The sequence below is a fragment of the Leptonotus elevatus genome, chromosome 11, assembly GCF_054856555.1.
Source record: "Leptonotus elevatus isolate MCC_2025b chromosome 11, RoL_Lele_1.0, whole genome shotgun sequence".
Classification (NCBI taxonomy): domain Eukaryota; kingdom Metazoa; phylum Chordata; class Actinopteri; order Syngnathiformes; family Syngnathidae; genus Leptonotus; species Leptonotus elevatus.
Window position 1 is genome coordinate 13,843,120 of NC_141249.1, and position 19,797 is coordinate 13,862,916.

At 37.5% G+C, this 19,797-nt stretch overlaps 3 protein-coding genes across 7 annotated transcripts in view; 1 reads left to right on the forward strand and 2 right to left on the reverse strand.

Moving 5' to 3' along the window:
• Nucleotides 1-6,746, reverse strand: LOC147165939 (ras-related protein Rab-8A). The gene is made up of 8 exons (XM_086089300.1): nucleotides 6,567-6,746; nucleotides 6,105-6,165; nucleotides 4,732-4,792; nucleotides 3,860-3,937; nucleotides 3,570-3,659; nucleotides 1,975-2,040; nucleotides 1,839-1,889; nucleotides 1-1,732 (listed from the first exon to the last, which is right to left on the reverse strand). Exons 1-8 carry the CDS (start codon nucleotides 6,688-6,690, stop codon nucleotides 1,643-1,645), a joined length of 621 nt encoding a protein of 206 aa, XP_085945426.1. The 5' UTR covers nucleotides 6,691-6,746; the 3' UTR covers nucleotides 1-1,642.
• LOC147165940 (small ribosomal subunit protein eS27-like) lies at nucleotides 6,300-10,546 on the forward strand. Of its 3 annotated transcripts, none has more exons than XM_086089301.1 (4): nucleotides 6,300-6,747; nucleotides 8,722-8,836; nucleotides 8,936-9,046; nucleotides 9,116-10,546. In XM_086089301.1, the coding sequence occupies exons 1-4, from the start codon at nucleotides 6,736-6,738 to the stop codon at nucleotides 9,361-9,363; spliced, it is 486 nt and encodes a 161-aa protein (XP_085945427.1). In that variant the 5' UTR covers nucleotides 6,300-6,735; the 3' UTR covers nucleotides 9,364-10,546. The 3 variants fall into 3 exon arrangements, with proteins under 3 accessions (XP_085945427.1, XP_085945429.1, XP_085945428.1); XM_086089302.1 differs by lacking the exon at nucleotides 6,300-6,747 and adding an exon at nucleotides 7,774-7,905; XM_086089303.1 differs by having other exon boundaries at nucleotides 8,936-9,258.
• tpm4a (tropomyosin 4a) overlaps nucleotides 9,613-19,797 on the reverse strand; it is a 21,924-nt gene continuing 11,739 nt past the window's right edge. For 2 of the 3 annotated variants that reach the window (XM_086089297.1, XM_086089299.1), the window contains 7 exons: nucleotides 14,780-14,913; nucleotides 13,728-13,845; nucleotides 13,556-13,626; nucleotides 13,361-13,436; nucleotides 13,168-13,230; nucleotides 12,020-12,089; nucleotides 9,613-10,553 (listed from right to left, as the gene is read on the reverse strand). In XM_086089297.1, the coding sequence (XP_085945423.1) occupies nucleotides 10,471-10,553; nucleotides 12,020-12,089; nucleotides 13,168-13,230; nucleotides 13,361-13,436; nucleotides 13,556-13,626; nucleotides 13,728-13,845; nucleotides 14,780-14,913 (615 nt within the window). In that variant the 3' untranslated portion in view covers nucleotides 9,613-10,470. Of the gene's footprint in view, nucleotides 10,554-10,573; nucleotides 11,148-12,019; nucleotides 12,090-13,167; nucleotides 13,231-13,360; nucleotides 13,437-13,555; nucleotides 13,627-13,727; nucleotides 13,846-14,779; nucleotides 14,914-19,797 lie in introns of those variants that run through there. The other variant, XM_086089298.1, reaches the window with a different exon arrangement.

The window sequence follows — 19,797 nt, forward strand, 5'->3', positions numbered from 1 at the left end:
CCGCTTTCAATCCCATCTTTTAATAAATCATCCAAAGTACACATATCTACAGGTGTGTAGACCAATCAGATTTATGAAACTACAGTACAATCGTTGCAGATCTTATTTACAAATTCTGAATTATGTCAGGACTTCCTCACACTAGGAAATGCTCATTTAGTTTGGGAAAGAAAATATTTCATAACGGCCCAAATTGAATCTTAAAACTTTTGTTAATCAGGCTAACTTGAGATTTAAAACTTGTTTTTTTTAATCAGGCAAACTTGAGATTGAAATCCACAGGTAGAGAAGCATCATTTTAACCAAAGACTTAACTATTTTCTATATAATCAGAATTTTGGAGTGACAGCAAGACAATAAAATAGCAAATATACTCTGCATGTTTCTCAAATAAAGCTCTTTTGAGGTTTGTATGCACCCGGAATGCATAGTTCAGATGGCTGTGCTAAGACATAAAGTTAAATGTCAACATTGCTGGAAACATTTAAAATTCACAAGAAGGGAAAAGCGGACAAGCGTCTCTACACATAAACCATCTTCATTTTCATAAAACGCATTTCAGTGCTCGGGTGTTTTTTGTGCATGAGTAGGTTCACTTTCAGCTAAGACTTGCAACAAATACAGTCAACAGATGTGAAGAAACGATAGATCCGAGAATGATATTTTTGCCTTTTGTACATAAAGAACACAGGAGAGAATAAAAGTGCATGATCGATAAGAACATAAAAGGGCACTTTGTCATTTTGGTGCTATGTCCTGTTTTTTTTTTGTTTTTTTCACGCTCCATAAATACTGCTACAGCACAGCCCCCGATCCAAGGCCCTCAAAACAGTCGTGTATGTGATCCCCCATTGGAAACCGGCAACTGGAATAGAGGAAACGCATAAAAAAAAAAGGATTTAAATTGTCGCTGCAATCGCCCTCCTTTGTGCTGCTATGACACTGTTTCCTCTTGGGGAGTCGGAGTAAGTGCGTACAACTAAGCGGCAGCCATCTTTGTGCCATGAATATAAACACTGTCAATGAGTCAAGCCCGACTTGCCTCGAATTGCACGTTCAAGTGTTCACAAAAAAGAAAACATCTCAGCTTTGAGGCAAAAAGGTGGACAGGACATAAAATAAGCCCCGGTGTTTATATGAGGAGTAATATGTTTTGATAGAATGATGGGGGAAGGGGACTAATGTTTGACTTGTAAATTTAATTTCAATGTCAAAATCAACTTAAAAATCTAATTTTGAATGAGGCGCCCGGTTTACATGGTGCCTTACGCGGGGAATGTAGAATACCCAGTCGGCTTCCAAAATAGGAAAACTCATTGAAAGTATAAGCTGGGTCGGGACGTAAAAAAAGAAAAAAGAAAAAAAAAGTTTAAGGAAAAGTATTTTTCTTTAAAGTCAGTAAAATATATGTAGGTAGCACAAAACATATTGGCTTCAGAACATATATGTAACAGGCCACCGTAGTTCAATTCACAGGAGTGACGGGAAGACTGCTTGGTGTAAAGCCACCCCGGGTGGAGAAGACAGCCGAGTGAAAAGGAAGACGAGTTAAGACGTTTTTGAAAGGAAAGATCCTGTCCAGTTCTGTCCAGTGGAGGGGGGACAAAAGTTAAGGCGATCGATGGTGGATGCCGACGGCGGCTCACAGGAGCGAGCAGCGGAAGAAGCTGCTCTTCTTGGGCTGCTCCGTGATCTTCACTCCTTGACTGCTGCCTTGGGGGTTGTTGCCCTCCTGAAAGGCATCACGGAGAAGAAGAAATGTTTAGCACCATATCCCTACAACGCCATGTATTACTATGATGATGATGATGATGTCTGCTCCTGTGTGTTGTGCTCACCAGCTTCTTGTCCATCTTTGCTTTGATATCTCGGGCAAGGGATAAAAAGGCCTGCGCGCATCATGGTTTAAACATTATTCAAAGCACCAAAGTGGGGTTAACGTTAGCATTTAGCAACAATCAAGCGTGAACGTACGTTCTCCACGTTGATGTTGGCCTTGGCGCTAGTCTCCATGAACTTGATGCCGTACTCCAGGGCCAGCTAAAGACAAATGCAGCGGAACAAAACCAGTTTGTCGAGTCTTGAGGGATTACGATGAAACTATTGGTCCAAGCGATAAAAGTATTACTTTGGCACCATCTTGGGGCATCAATACTTATGAGGAAGTGAGTTGAGTTTTATTTAGACAAAAGTAGTGCTTTGTCAACACCTTATAGAATATATAAGCAATTAAAAACCATAAATGCTGTTTCTAAAATAATTACTAAGATCATCAATTGTCAATAATTATTAATAGGGGTGTGAATTGCCTAGTACCTGGCGATTCAATTCGCATCACAATTCATAGGTCACGATTCAATACCGATTAATTTCGATACAAATCTATAAATAGATTTTTGTGACCCCCCCCCCTCAAATTTAGAAAATACTAATCAGTAAACTTGTACATGTACGTTGTAAGATTTGTATGAAAACGTATTCATTTATCTGAAAATTCAGGCTTATAACTGAGCCACTGCATTTAACAAAAAGGTTGCAGTCTGTTTCATGTTTGAACAGCACTGAAATAAAATATTAAGGCTTAATGTTCCATTAATATAACATTCTTCCATGCTTAATGTGTGAATCCTCACCCTAAGTAAGACGTTTTGTTAAATATTATCATTAAAAAAATTGATGTTTAAAAATCGATTCGGCCGCATATCGAATCGATTCGAGAATTGCGCGCTGTAATATCGCGACATATTGCTGAATCGATTTTTTCTAACACCCCTAATTATTAACTCTTTTACTGCCAAACATTATCCAAAAAACAACCCCTACAGTGCCAGCCGATTTCGAGCATTTTCACTCATCTTTCAAGGAAAACAGAATTTTGTGTGCTATGACTATGTAAACATGGTGGATACCATATGAAAGATTGGATTAAAAAAAAATTCCATTGGGAAAAAAGTACGTTTCTACCTTATTTAGTAATCACCATTTGAAAAATAGGTAATTTGAGTGACACCATCAAGCAAAAATGCAAAAAATAGAGAGAAAACAAGCTTTTTGTGAAAATATAATTTTTTTGCACAACAGTGACTCCGACATTTTTTTTGTTTAGTGACGCTCTGTGAATTTGATTTAATGTGACAAACGCTTTGATCATTCACGTCATCCGTGAAAACGTTCTATTTCCTAAGATCCGCCATGTTTTCGTGTAATTTAATACCCCGGAAACCATTGAAAAGAGATACAATGCTGCCATCTGCTGGCCATAGTTGGTGGGTGTTTTTGGACTTCACAAACCCCATTCACAAACCAGTGATGTTGCACTGCCCATTGAGAAGAAAAAAACCCAAACATAGTTAACGTCAATTAACGTTTTTGGCGGCATTCATTGGGATTTTAATATACGTCATTAAACGTTTTTGGTGGTAAAATAGTTTTTTTTAGTTTTTTTATTAATCATTGAACTGGGTTTTTTGTTAGCTGTAAAGCTAAAATCAGCTATACCCTACAAGTTTCACTTATTCAACTGAACTTGTTAAATAAATTAAGGTCACAATCGCAAATGTAACACAAACCTTCTCTCCCTTTTCTTTTGACACCTGTCGCTTGTCATTGACGTCACATTTGTTGCCAAGGACCATCCTCTCCACGTCGGCAGAAGCGTGCTGGTGACAAGAGAGCCACATTGTGAATATTGTAAAAAAGACAATACAGTGGTCTTCGGTTTACGACGGAGTTCGGATCCTGCGTAGGTGACGTAACCCGAATTTGTACGTAAATCAAGAAATGTGCGGCATGCTGGTATATTCTGTGCTGGTGACCTCGAGTTTAACAGAAAAATGGAAAATATGTTTGGATCATTTACCTCCTCTATGTTTCGTATCCAATTCTTGATGTTGTCAAAGGACTTCTCGTTGGTGATGTCGTATACTAGCATGATGCCCTGCAGCGTTCATACAAGACCAAATAGAAGTGAGCAACAAACACATTCAGGACAAATACAGTATGTGCTAAAAAAAAAAAGACTTGGAAATTTATTCAGTGGTTTTCTAGCACAAAAAAATTATAATAAATTGTCAATCTAGTAAATTTAACATTACATTCTGTTTCAAATGCAGATTAAGAAACCAATATAGTAAATCAAAGGATGTACTGTAAAAAGATCTTTAAATGGACAAAATCTCAAAAGTATCAACTCCTTGTGTCATGGTAATAGTATAGCAACAAAAGACTCACCTCCTCTGCAAACATCCTTAACCTTGAGTGCACTCACTTTGTACACGTTTTGAACTTCTCGAAAATGTCGTGTCAGGATTTTCAACAATTTATCAAAAGTGGAAGCAGAGATGGAATGTATTCCACTGCACATCAAGAGCACTGTGAATATGTTTGCAAACTCTGCAGAACAAGGGCAGGTTTCTCATTTGGCAACGTTGTGCAAACGTTACCCGATTAAGTGAAAGGATTTCATGATCATCTGTAGCTGGAAACGCGATTACACCACAGCAAGCTTCACTTCATGCTCCTGTCCTCTTACACGTATGTTCTCATGAATTTCTTGCTTTATTTGTCAATTGTGGGTGAATTTATTTTTGCAAACATTCCCTTCCATTTTTTTTTATTAGACTGTAGTACTGCACTGAAAACTTCATGATGTCATCAGCGACTTTGATCAAATTATTGTCAACTTAAAAAAACGAATTTACGCAACGCATTGCAGTATGAAGTGCATCCTACCATGGCTCCTCTGTAGTAGGCTGTTGTGATGGTCCTGAATCTCTCCTGGCCTGCTGTATCCCTGCATGGGAACAACGCGTACATCTTTTTAGCTTCAGAAAGCAGCCCAGGATCAGCATGATCTTTTCAAGTAACAGTAAAGGAGCTTGCATTCAAGATCAAATACATTCTTTACGTTTTTGTGAAAACAATACATGGAATGTTAAGATAATGTAAACGAGTAATCGAATACGTAAACAGTAGTGGAGATTTTTTCCTAATCTGATACCACTACGAGTACACAACTCTTGAGTAGCCACCGATACCAGTACCAAGTACAATCGCTTTTTGATACACAACATTTCCCCAAAAATACAATGACCGATAACCTTAAAGAAAGACTTATACAGTATATAGACAGTACATAATAAAAAGTTTCCCTTAAAATTGCATTATGGCAATTTTCTATTCTTCAAATTTCTAGTCCGTGATCGACGCCCATCTCAAATCAACAGGATATTTAAAATGATCCGTTAGTGACGACCCTAAATGCAAATCTATCAAAAGAGGGCAACTGAGAAAGGCGCCCCTGGTTTTTATTGTGAAGTCGTCACTTCACAGCAAAGAAAATAGCAGAGAAGAAGAAAAGTCATTTAAAACGTTTAAGGTCATCAGGCCAATATCATGTTTTGCCAACAACTTCATCTATTCTTTTCCTTATGCACTGCATACATTTATTGTCTAAATATAAAGAGAATTAATCAATTCATGCCTTTTTTGTACTTTAAAATTATTCAGTTAAAATTTCAACAAATAAAAAAGCACAAAGAGAACGTCAAACGAACTGCGTGTAATTCCTATCGTTTGTTGTTGCACGTATTAAAGGACCAAAGTATGTTCTTCCACAAGGAGCTGAACGGCATAAATCATAATAGAATTTTGACAAATGCCATTCGCAAGGATGTTCATCGACGCCTTTCTGCGACTCTTCCAGTCTCTCTGCATCTGTGTTGCAACCCGCTAATGATACACTAAACTGAGTGACTTCCCCTCGTAGAACATCCTGTTTGAACCTTTGCAATGAGAAGTTATTCAAAATTATTTTAAATAAACGGATCAGGTAGGAAGTGGAAAGGCATTTCCCTGTGTCATAAGTTTCTCTTTAAGAATTTACCTACTTTTCTACATTACTTGGATTTATTGAGATGACACCTGTACTTAAATTCTCTATGGATATGTGGGTACACTACACAAGTAATGACATCAATATAAGTCTAAGAAGCGTATGATTGACGCGTGACAAAGCGTGAACGACTAAAATGAAATCACTCCGGATGCTGAATGGCTGAGCTTGCAGTCTCAGCTTGTGATAGACAGTGTGTGACATATCTTACCATATCTGTAGCTTGATCTTCTTCCCGTCTAGTTCTATTGTTCTGATCTTGAAGTCAATGCCTAAAAAAAAAGTACAGTTTGCTCACAAATAGGTCTGATCACGGCATATAGTGTGGATTTTATTAATGGTTTACGTAAAACGTCCGCTCTGTATAGTTTAGCACTCAGCTGGTGATGTGGAAAATGATACAGCTAACTGAGATAGCCGTTAGCTTTAACCAGTCCTCGGGAGATTGTTTCGTGGTGAACATTTAATGTCACGTTTGTGGGACAGAACAATGCGTGACTTCACATTCTAGCGGCTTTCGAAGTTCGAGTTCACACAGTGAGGGGAGAAAAAGTCCCTTCAGTGAGCCGCTTCCTGGCTTCAAAAAAAAAGTTAGCAGCAAATTAGCAATGACGGGATGGGCAGCTCCTCGGACCACTTTGTCGGCCACATTCGCAGTTCGACACGGACTCACCTATGGTGGAGATGAACGTCGAGTTGAAGGCGTCCTCTGAAAACCTAAACAGCACGCACGTCTTCCCCACCCCGGAGTCGCCGATTAAAAGTAGTTTGAACAAGTAGTCGTAAGTCTTCGCCATGTTATTAGCTAGAGCTTTACCGCTGCGGATGTCCCGCCCGTTGTGATGTCACCAGCGGTAAGCAGGCTGCCTATTGGTCCGACCAACTGTCTATTATCGGTGCCCTCGTGGCTCCGGAAATCCGGGTTGGGTGTGTTGGTTTTACGCCAGCGTTTGCCCCAAAATGCAGCCATGGAAAGTAAAGTAACGATGTACAAATACTTTGTTACCGATGAGTAGGCATCTGTGTGTTACCTGAGTATTATTATTATTATTGTTGTTGTTGTTGTTGTTGTTGTTGTTGTTATTATTATTATTATTATTATTATTATTATTATTATTATTATTATTATTATTATTATTATTATTAATAATAATAATAATAGTCTTTTTACTGCGAGTGGTGGGTAATTAAGTACCCAAATACAAGTACATCATTACTAGGGGTGTTAGAAAAAATCGATTCAGCAATATATCGCGATATTACAACACGCAATTCTCGAATCGATTCGATATGCGGCCGAATCGATTTTTAAACATCAAAATGTTACAATAAAAAAAATTAAATAAAAAATTGGGGAGACAAAAGTTGTCATGTGTAAAACCTATTTTTTTTTTTTTGATTAAGTCATAATATTATATTATTACAGTAAAAGCAAATTTTAAAATTTGAATTAAAAAAATACAACTTCTTTCATGTAACATTATTTTTGGAGACTTGACTAATTATTTTATTTATTAACATATATTTATATAATAATAATAATATATAACATTAATACAACTTAATGTAAAATATATAGAGACATAACTACTTATGTAATGTCATATTTACCAACTCTTTCACATACACATTTAAACTTTATTTCCATTTTTATTTTACCCTATATCTTATTTACTAATGACCAGGCCCATCTTTATCTTATCTTGACTGTTAAATCACTTTTATATTAGACTTTAAAGTTGATGTCTCATGTAATAAACGAGGGAAGCACTGTGGTAAAGATGATGCTCATGGACCAGTTAGACCGGCTGCGTCTTCTCGGTGGCGAGGGCTGACTCCGCCTGCTCCACCAGCTCTGGTACTCAAAACAGAACGCTCAGTCAAACCAACGGCAAACTCTGTCGAGGGAGGCACATTTAGACACTGACATCTTTAAAAAAAACAAAAAAAAACATATAAAGTTGTCTTTTTGGGGGGGGCAGAAGAGATTGTGAGATTTGAGCAGAATGGGTGTAAGTAAGGTTTTCTTAATCTTACGTTGTTTTGTATTTATTTTAGTATCTATTTACTATCAAAAATAATTATGTATTTTTACCCTAATTAAAAACTGAATACAGAATATGATGTGATAGAGCATTAAAAATTTTTTTTTTTTTTAGGCTAGATTTTACTGTATTGTATCAGTCTATTGTCAACACTGATGCTTGGACTTGTCTGGGCTTGCCCACGTGTATCGGCATTCAATTCAATAAGTCAAAGTTCATTGTGTGTGCTTGATAAGATAGAAGTCATATTATTAAAGAATAAGTGATAAATCATAACGTAAGTCCTCTGTTTTGTGTGTTGATTATAAAACGAGGTGTGTCCTCACAGTTTGTGGGCACATTCCTGTCTTGATTCCATTTGGTTAATTAACATGATGGCACAGTACTTGTCCTATTCTGTAATGCGTGCCCTGATTTTTTGTTTTAACAGAAAAGGTGACATTGGTTATTGGATGGACTTTTCCATACTAATTGGCTAAGGATGCAAAAAATAAATAAAATCAATAAATTATATAAAACGAATCATGCTCAACAAAGATACTATTTTTATTATTAAGTGCAATTCATTACAGATAAGTTTTTTTTAGTTGCGCTGACCAACCAATCGCCCTACAGAAAATTGCTGATGTTATTGAGGGCCATCTGAAATCTGATTGCTTAAAGAAAAGAAAAAAAAGTCAGCAGTCACACGTGACGTGACCCACGCCTTGTCAAAACCCTCAAGAATAGATTACAGATTAGCGAAAATGAAAAATGATAATTTTTGAGCATTGTGTATTTCAGAAACAAAGATGTCATGACCTGATGTACCCCAACCCTGCTGAGGAGAAGGTCAGACACAAGAAGAAGCAACTGGTTCAGTCACCTAATAGCTACTTCATGGATGTCAAATGCATGGGCAAGACACACTTGTATCAAGACAGGCCTTCCAGAAACCAAACTTAATCTACAAATAATAAAAAAAATCAATGATTTGTTTGTCTCCTTGAAATACCAGGCTGCTACAAGATCACTACTATCTACAGCCATGCCCAGACAGTGGTGCCCTGTGCTGGCTGCTCAATAATCCTCTGCAGGCCCCGTGGAGGGAAATGCAAACTAACGACGGGTGAGATCTGTTACATTTTCTAGCCAACATTTTCCGAATGTCTTTTGGCCATCCAGGATGTGCCTTCAGGAGGAAATATCACCGAGCGGAAATGTGGCAGCACACACCCCGACTGGCAGGATCACGGAGAAACTGGAGCGTGTCAACGGCTACCAATGCACTGGTCTGACAACTTCAGTCCGCGACACCGGCTCATTAAATCATGCAGTGATTTAATATGTGGTAAAAAAAACAAAAAAAACATCAATATCAAATTTGTCATCTACTCTACATCTGCTCACATTTTTAATCCACAGGTGTTTAAAAATACCTTATAGAAACAAAATTAAATTGTGAGCATATATATATACACACAGTATTTAATTACATTCATGATTTCCAGTGGTGGTTTGTGGCATGCACATGATGCTAAACTGTCACTGATAATAAAAATCTCCAGAAATTAATCAGACATAGTCCACTCCCACATTGAGAATATACCTCAATGAAATGTTATTGCTGTAAAACCATGTCAAATATGAATGCACCAAAAAAAAAGAAAAAAGAAAAAGTCAAATCAGTCAATATTTCTGTAAAACATTTATTAGCCAACATGGAGGGGATTTGGTCAATTAAGTACTTCAAAAATGTAATTAATCATAATTGGAGGCATTTTGGAATGAGATGACATTTAAAAAACAAATGGTGTTGACAATTATTGTGCGTGTTGTGAGTTTTCTTTGGTCTTGAAAGTTCCCCTGGCATCAAGAAGTGATAAAAATAACAAACAAAAAAAGAGAGGCAGTACGACACCTAACATTATTCTACTATATACAATAAAGATCCGTGGCTATTATCTTATTTGGAAATGCTTACAGTGGTTTGGGGATTACAATTGCATAATGAAAATATTGGCTATTATTGCAATTTTACATAAGTGAAATTTTGAAAAGCTGGAAAATTAACTCAAAGGCAATGTCATATTTTTAAATTATTTGTATTGTACCAGACCTCCGTCAAAATGAAAACAAAAAAAATGCCCATTATGACACACAAGTGGATGTTGTAAATGTATGTGACATAAGATAAACTTGCCGCTTGTGTTCACTAGCTGCTTTTCACCACTGTGTGGCGCCTTAGAGTTATGCTGCGATTGGGAGGAGTAGAAAAAAAGAAGAAGTAACCTTTCATCTTTGCTTGACCACAAAAACTGTGAGAAACAATGTCAAACTGAAGAGTTCAAAATAAATTGTTGGGAGACAATTTGTGAAGTTTATGAGATGTGTGTTTAACTTTCTGTCTTAAGAACATAATTGCATCTTGTAAAAAATAAAATAAAATAAAAAGAACATCAAGGGGACATGAAATGAATCCCCCTCTTAATCAAGGAATGCCGAGGAATAAAGTTGAACATTTATGGAATGTTACATCTCATCCGTGCGTGTTTATAAACTGTTTAGTTCCTGCAGAGTCTGGTCCAGGACTTGATGCATGTCCAGATTCTCCTCTTTGGCATGTGACAATTTGTCTGCAAAGACAAAGGAAAAATAGACACAGTGAGCCCCTCAACTATTGTGAAACACAAGCAATCATACAAGTGTGATTATTAATTCCGCAATGTGGCTTTTGTCACAACAAACTTTTATTCCCCGGACACTACTTTGGTTAAATTGTGCAACGTGCAGACAATCCCAACCACAATGATGTGCTCGTCATGCAAACCAACATCAGAAGCCTTTGCCAGGGGAACAGTTAAAATATGAACAGTTTTTCGACTGACTGTTGTGACTGGTTAATGTTAAAAAAGGGTCAAAGGGGAAAATAAACTACAGTCACACAAAGTCTCACCTTAAGCATACAGTCTTGCCAACGCACTTGCACAAGAGTGAAAAACAGAGTGAATGACATGAATATGCGAGCATGAACGATGGCGAAGACATGTAGGAAAGAGAAAGTTCTTTTTTTAATTGGCAGTTGATGAGATGGACAGAAGGCACGTTGAAATGATGAATTTGAGCGAGGAAAAGAGCCAAGCGCGTCTACAGAGACGTCATGTCATTGAGGGCATGGTCCAGCTCCTCGCTAATGGCCTTGTACTTCAGCTTCTGAGCATACAGCTCATCTGGACGTCAGCAAGTACAGGCCGGGGTCGAGGAGAGCAGAGCCGAAAAGCAGAGCGACAGGCAGGCAGAGGGAGGAAGGAGAAGAGGGGGGGAAAAAACAAAAGAGGTCAGCAAGAAAAAACATGAAGGGTGGAATGAACTCAATGCTGGACATTTTCTCTGCAAAAAAACCACCTTTGAACACATTCAACACAATTTTTATTAATCCACTGCCATTGACGGCTATAAACTATTTTTATTAGTTAATTTTTTTTCCACTTTTGTTAACAAGAGTATGAAAACCTATAATTTTTTTATTGTACATTTAGAACAGATATAATTTTTTTGATTAATCGTGAGTTAACTAGTGAAGTCATACAATTAATTACAACTAAAAAAAAATTATCGCCTAATGCCCGGAATTTTTAATAATCTTTTCTTTTTTTAATTCATTCACTGCCATTGACGGCTATAAACGTCAAAAATTAATTTGAACTATTTCTATTAGTTAAACATTTTTTCCACTTTTGTTAACAAGAGTATGAAAACCTATATTTTTTTAATTGTACATTTAGAACAGATATCAAAACTTGTGATTAATCGTGAGTTAACTAGTGAAGTCATGCGATTAATTACAATTACAATTTTTAATCACCTGTCGCCCCAAATTTTTTAATAATCTTTTTTTTCTTCTTTTTTTCTTTCCTTTAAAAAATAAAGAAATAAATAACTAGCGAAGTCATATGATTAATTACAATTAAAACATTTTAATCGTTTGTCGCCCCAAATTTTTAATAATCTTTTTTTTTTTTTTTATGAACTTATGGCAGTGAATGAGTTACAAAAAACAAAACTATGTTTTTGTCCACAATGCGCAGAACTAAACTCATACCTTCCAGGTCATCGATGGACTTTTCCAGTTTGGCCACTGTCCTCTCTGCAAACTCTGCACGAGTTTCAGCCTGATGGGAACACAGATAATAAGCTACAATTACTAAACACAGTGACGAGGATGATCAAAAATATATTTTCAAGGTTGTTTGTTAGAGAAATGAAACTGGAAAGAAATGGTTATAGAAGACCACAATGTACTCCACTGGACATCCTTAAGTGGTTTATGATACTGTCACATATGTACAGTTCTACCAAAAGGCAACGTCTTCAAAATGGAAAACAGAAATACAAATTCTGACTAGTACTAAAAGTAATAAAAGTTATGTTACTGACTACTGAATTCCAATGTGTCCACTGGGCTGCAATTCTGTGGACTACACTAAAACCTATTTGTATAAACATTTGCATAAAACATTTGTTAATAGCTTAATACAATTGATTTTAATGTGATCATGCAAAAGTATTTTCAGTACGAATATATCCACATAATTATTAGGGGTGTGCCCAAAAATGGATTCTCATAAGAATCACGATTCTCATTTAGTACGATTCAGAATAGATTTTAAATGTCCCAAAATCGATTTTGTCTTCCCTTTGTTTGTGTGTGCCTTAATTGGGAGCGCTGTTTATGTTGTACCCGATTTGGCCACTTAGGGGCAGTGTGGTTCCATGCGGTCTGATACACTGTTAAGTTGTAGCCCCATTAGAGAGTAGAAGGAAAAAGTCACGATCAAGTTATTCCAATAAAAGTTGTTTTTTGGAGCCGTTCTTTTGAGTGATAAAAGTGCAGCGAGTAGAGCACGAATTAGCATTAGCGAGTCAGACTGGAGTAGATCATTACGATTCCTTGAACATCTATAAATTCAAACAAAAATCATTGTCAATCAAATCATTTTGAATCAAAAATCGTTCTTAATCGAAAATCGATTCTGAATCGAATCGCACACCCAAAAATCGGAATCGAATCGAAAGACATTCAAAGATTCCCACCCCTAATAATAATAATGATAAAGAAGTTGAACGACGATGGAAAAGTTTGAAAAACTTGTGCTAAAAGCCCTCAATGAAAAAAGTTTTTTAAAATTATAATATCTGTGTCTATGAAAATTAATTAAAACATGGGCTGGAATAGAAAAAGAAACACACCTCCTTCAGTTTGTCAGTGAGAACTTTGATCTCCTCCTCGTACTTGTCCTCCTTTTCTGAGTACTGTCGACAAACACAACATTCACACCTGACATGATTACCTGACATGGTATCTAGTTATCTTTCCATTTTTTTAGTTTCACTCCGATAGAATCTAACAGGAAACCTTTGAATTCTAATCTGACGTCCTCACCTTCTCCGACTGGGCTTCTAAGGACTTCAGGTTGTTGGTCACATTTTTCAGCTCCTCTTCCAGGTCGCCGGCTTTACTGTGGAAACATTCACATTCAAAATACGGGAGGCTCAGTGACCGCAAAGGATTCTCACCTGAGTATTAAAAGTGATTCAAATAAGAATTACATCACATATAAAAAGTTGGGTGTTTTACCATTCTGAGAGCTCGGCCCTTTCCTCAGCTCGCTCCAGATCTAACTCCAGGATCACCAGCTTGCGAGCCACCTGGAGGACGAACATGATCTTAAGCCTCTCATATTACTTGAAAATTAAAATGACCCAAGTATTCAGTCTTGTTCATTGAACTCTCAGGGTCAATATCTCACCTCTTCGTATTTGCGGTCGGCCTCCTCAGCGATGTGCTTTGCCTCCTTCAGTTGCATCTCCTGAATTTCCATCTTCTCCTCGTCCTTCATCGCTCGGGTTTCGATCACCTTCATTCCTCTAAAGTAGGGCAGGGAACACTTGGTAAATCTCTCTCTCTCTCTCTCTCTCTCTCTCTTTCTCTCTCTCTCTCTCTCTCAAAACACAAAAAAATATCCTAACTGTCGTAATGTCTATGGTAATTTTAATTTTAAAGAGAAATAATAAAAGCATTAGTATACATGGTCATTTATTCATTTTTAGTAACAAAAGCCTTAGTATACATGATAATTAAAAAATAAATAAATGCCTTACTACAAAAAGGTCTTTTTTTTTTTAAATGCTTTACTACATGTGATCATTAAAAAAAAAAAACTTACGCCTCATGGTTGTTAAAAAAAAAAAGCCTTACTAAATGGTCTTTAAAAAAAAACGCCATTCGCCTTGGTTGTTAACAAAAAAAGTGCCTTACTATACATGTTTTAAAAAAAAAAAACTTTAAAAAACAGCACACAGCACGTGGTCGCTTTGTTTGTTTGTTTTTAAACACCTTACTATATACAAAACAAAAAAAGAAAAAACGCCTTACTATACATGGTCGTTTAAAAAAAACACGTCTTACTATATATACATGGTCGGTTTTTTTTTGGTTTTTTTAATGCTTTACTATACATGGTCGTTTTGGTTGTTTTTTTAAGGGGGAAAAAAACACCTGACTCAGGAAATTTCAGACGGTCAATTGTCATTGCTGCACTGCTAATGTGAAGGATGTGCTGTTTGTGCCAAATCTGTTGGCCCTCTAGGGGGCCCCTGCTGGTTAAGGGGCCCCAAGCAATTGCCTGCCTTGCCTGATGGCAAGCTACGCCTCTGCATCCATCGTAGAGATATAGATAGATATCATTGTAGCGCTATGCTATCTCAAGGCAGTTTGTTCAGTGGTTTGCACATGGGTCATAAGGAATCGTGCCGCCACATACAAACCGCACGTGTCATCCTCAGAGAGAAAGCGGCTAACCTCTCGCTCTCGTCTGCAGCCTTCTCTGCCTCCTCTAGTTTCTGCAGCGCCGTGGCCAGCCTCTCCTGAGCCCGGTCCAACTCCTCCTCCACCAGCTGGATGCGACGGTTCAGAGCAGCGACATCGCCCTCTGCCTGAAAGACCGCAGGAAAGGGGGAAGATACATTTAGTCATTCATTCATTCATTCAACTTTAACTCATCCAAGATGGTGCACCCCCCCGCCCCCCCCCTCAATTGAACAGGAAGAGGAGGAAAAGGCACAAACAGAGAAGGTTGAGAAAAGTAAACAGTAAACAGCATGCGCCTTCATTTGTCTTGTCGAGACTGCAGAATCATTTAAAGGTAATTCATCGTTCTAGTATGCGTCCACATAACAAAAAAAAATACTTTAACTACCAATTTGTCTTATGTCTAAAAAAAGAGGAAACACATGATGTCCGCTAAGGGAAGTTGCATTTCAATGACATGTTTTGTGTGTGTTAGTTTTAAGGGGGGTGGGACCAATTCTCCTCTATTTGCTGAAAATCCCATGATAGTTTTTGTGTTTGGTAGTGTTGTTAGGTTTGTTTAATTGATTGTGTGTGTTTGTTTCAGATATGCTATTTTGTTGGCACCCCTTGAATGCACCTTCTGTACCGTTAACTCATTCACTGCCATTGATGGCTATAGATGTCAAAAATTCATTTTAAACTATTGCAATTAGTTTAACATTTTTTCCACTTTTGTTAACAAGAGTATGAAAAGTAGAAAAACAAATGATTGTACATTTATAACAAATATAAAATTTGTGATTAATCGTGAGTTAACTTTTGAAGTCATAAGATTAATTACAATTCAAAAAATGTATGGCCTGACATGATTTTTTTTTAATTACAAAAAATTTGGGCCGTCAGGCGATTATAATTTTTAATCGTAATTAATAGCATAAAATCACTAGTTAACTCACGATAAATCACAAATTTTATATCTGTTATGAATGTACAATAAAAAAAAATCTAGGTATTCATACTCTTGTTAACAAAAGTGAAAAAAAAAGTTTAGCTAATAGAAATTGTTCAAATGAATTTTTGACATCTATAGCTGTCGATGGCAGTGAATGAGTTAAAAGCTTGTTTCTGTGTATCTCCAGATGTAGCTACGAATAGTCCGTCATCTACTCTGCTTTTACAATTTGTCTCTAATATCTCACATTTATCGTTGTGTGTAAATGTTTAATGATGTCATAGTTTCGTGTAAAGGGCGAGTGAGCATATTTGTTTGCCCATTTTGTGATGTCACATCAGTTTGTGCTAGCGTGCTATTTAGGCTAGTCTGCAAGCTAATACCAATGTGAGCCTTATGTGAAGGTGGTTTGTATGTTTTGAATAATCTTTATATAACATGGAATCATTATTGTGTAGATTCTAAGTATGTGGTGTTGGTGTTTGATGATCCTCTCCATTTTAAGTGCTTTGACGCCATCTTGTGGCATGTACTGTATATATGGCATGGCTTGGTCCCTGTCCCCTGCGAATAGCAGGAGCTCATCCAAAAATGACCTCCACTATGGCACAACTCCAAAATATTCTGCTCAATATGAGTTTAGAGATTATCCAATCACATTCCAAATTAAATGATTCGGTCGCCTCGTGCCATTTCCAAGCAGCCCTTTGTTTTTAATTTGGTGCCGTTTCTAAGCATAGCAGCATCAAATTTCCAATTAAACAACACCACGTTCCATTTATGACCCCGAGCCCTCACTGTGTTGTCCTTGAAGATGCCGTTTAAAGGCCTGCTGGACGTCCTTGGCGGACACCTGCATGACAGGACATCCCTGTAATAAATAAGATCTTACCAAACCAGAATCCTTTTTAATATCTGAAGATTGTGGGGTTTGAGAAATGAAACAAGTCAATTTCCGCTGACTTTGCATGTATAATTGGATCAGGTGGGGGTGAATGGCCGTTCCCTCATTTGCCCTGAGTAAACAAAGACGGGAGGAAAAAGACAATAAACAGACAACTATACAGGAATTTCCTCTTGAGTTGTCCAGGGTATTTGTCAATCCAGCACCTCCAAGAGGGGCGGCACACTTGAGACACAGTCCGCATGAGAGACTCAATTCTACTACATACAAAGAGATTTAAGCAGTCAGTCTTAAAACGTCTTTTATTTGCTCATAGAAATTGCCAGTTGGTGAAACCTCAAGCACTAAAAATGTACTTCAGACTCTGGGAAAAAAAAGCACAGCTGGCAGTTTCTTAGACAAACATGATTCTGTGTTCAGTTGCAGGCCAGAAGTTAGTAGGTCAGTGACTCATTAAGCTCGTCATGCTGTCCAGAAGTCAGATCTACAGCAAGCCAAAATGTGTTTCATTTGGATCAGTGGAGGCCAGGTCATTGGTTTAGACATGCGGCAAAATTGAAAGAAGACAAAAAGAAGTAATGCAGAGTGGTTGGTGAGTTCAGTACAGAGCATAGATTAATTGAGAATAATAATTTGGCTACTTCCCCAAAAAATGCTGACACAAAAGCAGCTGGAATATAAACATGGCCTCCAAGAAAACGCATCCAAATCGGTATGTCCACTAACTATGACGAAAACCACCAGATCCTACTTTGGTAGAAATTACTGAAATGAAACCGGAAGTCTGGGCCACTTTGGTACCTAATATGCACGGACGGCTACATATGGGAGTGGTGGAAATGTGGCGTCAACCCAACACTGGGTCAGTTGGATATTTCAGGAAATGCAGCCTTGGCTTCTTTTTATCCATATTGTCGACTTGCTGTGTTTTAATCGGCTGTAAAGTCTTTCCAGCTCACAATTTTTCTTTATTTTTTTTTCTTGAAGAGCTCAGTATTGTTCATTCGGTAATGTCATCATCATTGCTCTCTTTTTTATTAAATTTTTATTTTTATTATTTTGTATGTGGGTGAGTATGTGTATGTGCGTGTGTGCGTGCGTGCGTGCGTGTGAGTGTATTTGTTAGTTCACCAAAAACCTATTAAAAAATCCCATACCGTTCACCTAAACCGAACACCGCCGTCAGGAGACCCGAGGAAGGACCAAAGAAAAGAAAGGAAAGTGAAATCCAATTTTTCTTTCTTTCACTACTTTCCATAGTCCAACTCGGCTGCACTGCTGCAGGGGGACGCTACCGACATCAGGCAGGAAATGTCTGGCGAATCAAAGCCGACGTGTGATAAAACAGTTAGCAGCTGATAAGAGGAGAAAACCTAACCCACCATGGGGTGAATGAAAAGCACTGAATCGGCTCAACGTCGTCAAATCTACTTTGAGCGGGGCTGACATCTGTCGACAGCACATCTGGCTCAAGAGAACAGAAATTGGGTGGGACCTGAAATAACAGAAATGACCTACTACTTCCTGAATTGTGTGCAACGACGAGCACTGCTGGAGTACAAACAAACAGGCTTTTCATGAGCTTTAGGTCAAAACTAGGCTAGACGCACTACCAGACATGCACATTACAAACACTCATTCAAAAGAGCTCTGCCGCCCCTCAAACGCAGACATAATTGCAAGCTCGCAACTGGCTAGAAAGGTGTCAAGTTGCTGTTGACTATTTTTGCTGCTTCTGTTCACATTCACATCTGCTTACAGTATGTGTACAATTCTATGGCTTGCTCATAACTCAACAGTAGCACACAAAGCAAAAGAAATTGAGCACGCGTCAGCTCATAATTGAAAACGTTGGGACACTCATAAGCCAAAGACTGTACACGTGTTTTGCTAGTGTCCACTCATTAAAAGACTAATAAAGTTCTAGTCAATTCTTCTATTCTATAAAACTGCACTCAATAATGAAATGAGTCAGCTGCTTAACAGTCTTACTACATTTCCTTTACGTGCAGGTCTTTTTTTTTTTTAAACCACGTCTTTTTCTTTTCCTTTCCATCTGCCTTACAGAGTAAAACTGTGAAACTGTAATTGCGGTGAACAAATGATAAGACACTCGTTTTCCAGTGACCAAAAAGGAAAGTAATAAAGTTCCATGACAATCACTTTCCTTTCTTTTCTTTGGTCCTTCCTCGGGTCTCCTGACGGCGGTGTTCAGTTTAGGTGAACGGTATGGGATTTTTTTTATAGGTTTTTGGTGAACTAATGAATACACACACACTTGCACACAAACTAATAAAAAATAAAATAAAATATAAAATTAAAAATATTTTAAAAAAAGAGAGCAATGATGATGACATGTCAAATCGGTAAAATTACAGAATGAACAATAGTGAGCACTAAAAAAAGAGAGAGAAAAAAAAAACTTTCCTGACAATCACTGCTGTCCATAAACTTATCTGTCATTTGGATATGGTCCAGATCCAACAGTATTAAAAGAACGTTTACTGATACACAGCATTGAAGGGATTTTTAATAAGAAAATCAAGGACATGCTAGACATGAATCTAATTTCGAGCTGATTCCAGGTCAGTGGGCTAATGAGCGACACAACGCCGCTGTGGTTGAGAGGAAGTTATTCTTGACGTGACTGCTCCCTACTCAATATGTGAATATAGGTGAGTGCAGTGGAACCTTGGAAGCCAAATGCACCACGCCGCTGCGTTCACACAATACAATTTTGTAAAATTGTGTGTCAACATATCGCAGAAGATTTTGTTCAAGCTGTTAATGTGAGACTCATTCATTTGTTACTTGTTGTCTATGTAGATGTAGTATTTCCATGTTTCAATACTATATATAGACTAGTGACTTTACATCGTTAAAAAGGGCTACACATTGTGCTTTTGTCATCATTACAATTTAGTTTTTAGTGTTTTCTTACTTATGAAACAATGGCATTTCCTACAATTGATCTTTTGAGATGATTTTACTGATTAATTCAGACCAACGTCTGCATTGCGGGAAAACGGCTTGACATCGTCTGGTCTGTCTATAAATAGAGGTCAGGACTTTTAACTGTCCACTGGTCAAGTAAACAACCCAGCAATAAAACATTTTACATGCCTCTTTCGGGCACTGACTAAATACCATTGTGAGTCGTGAGTGGTGATT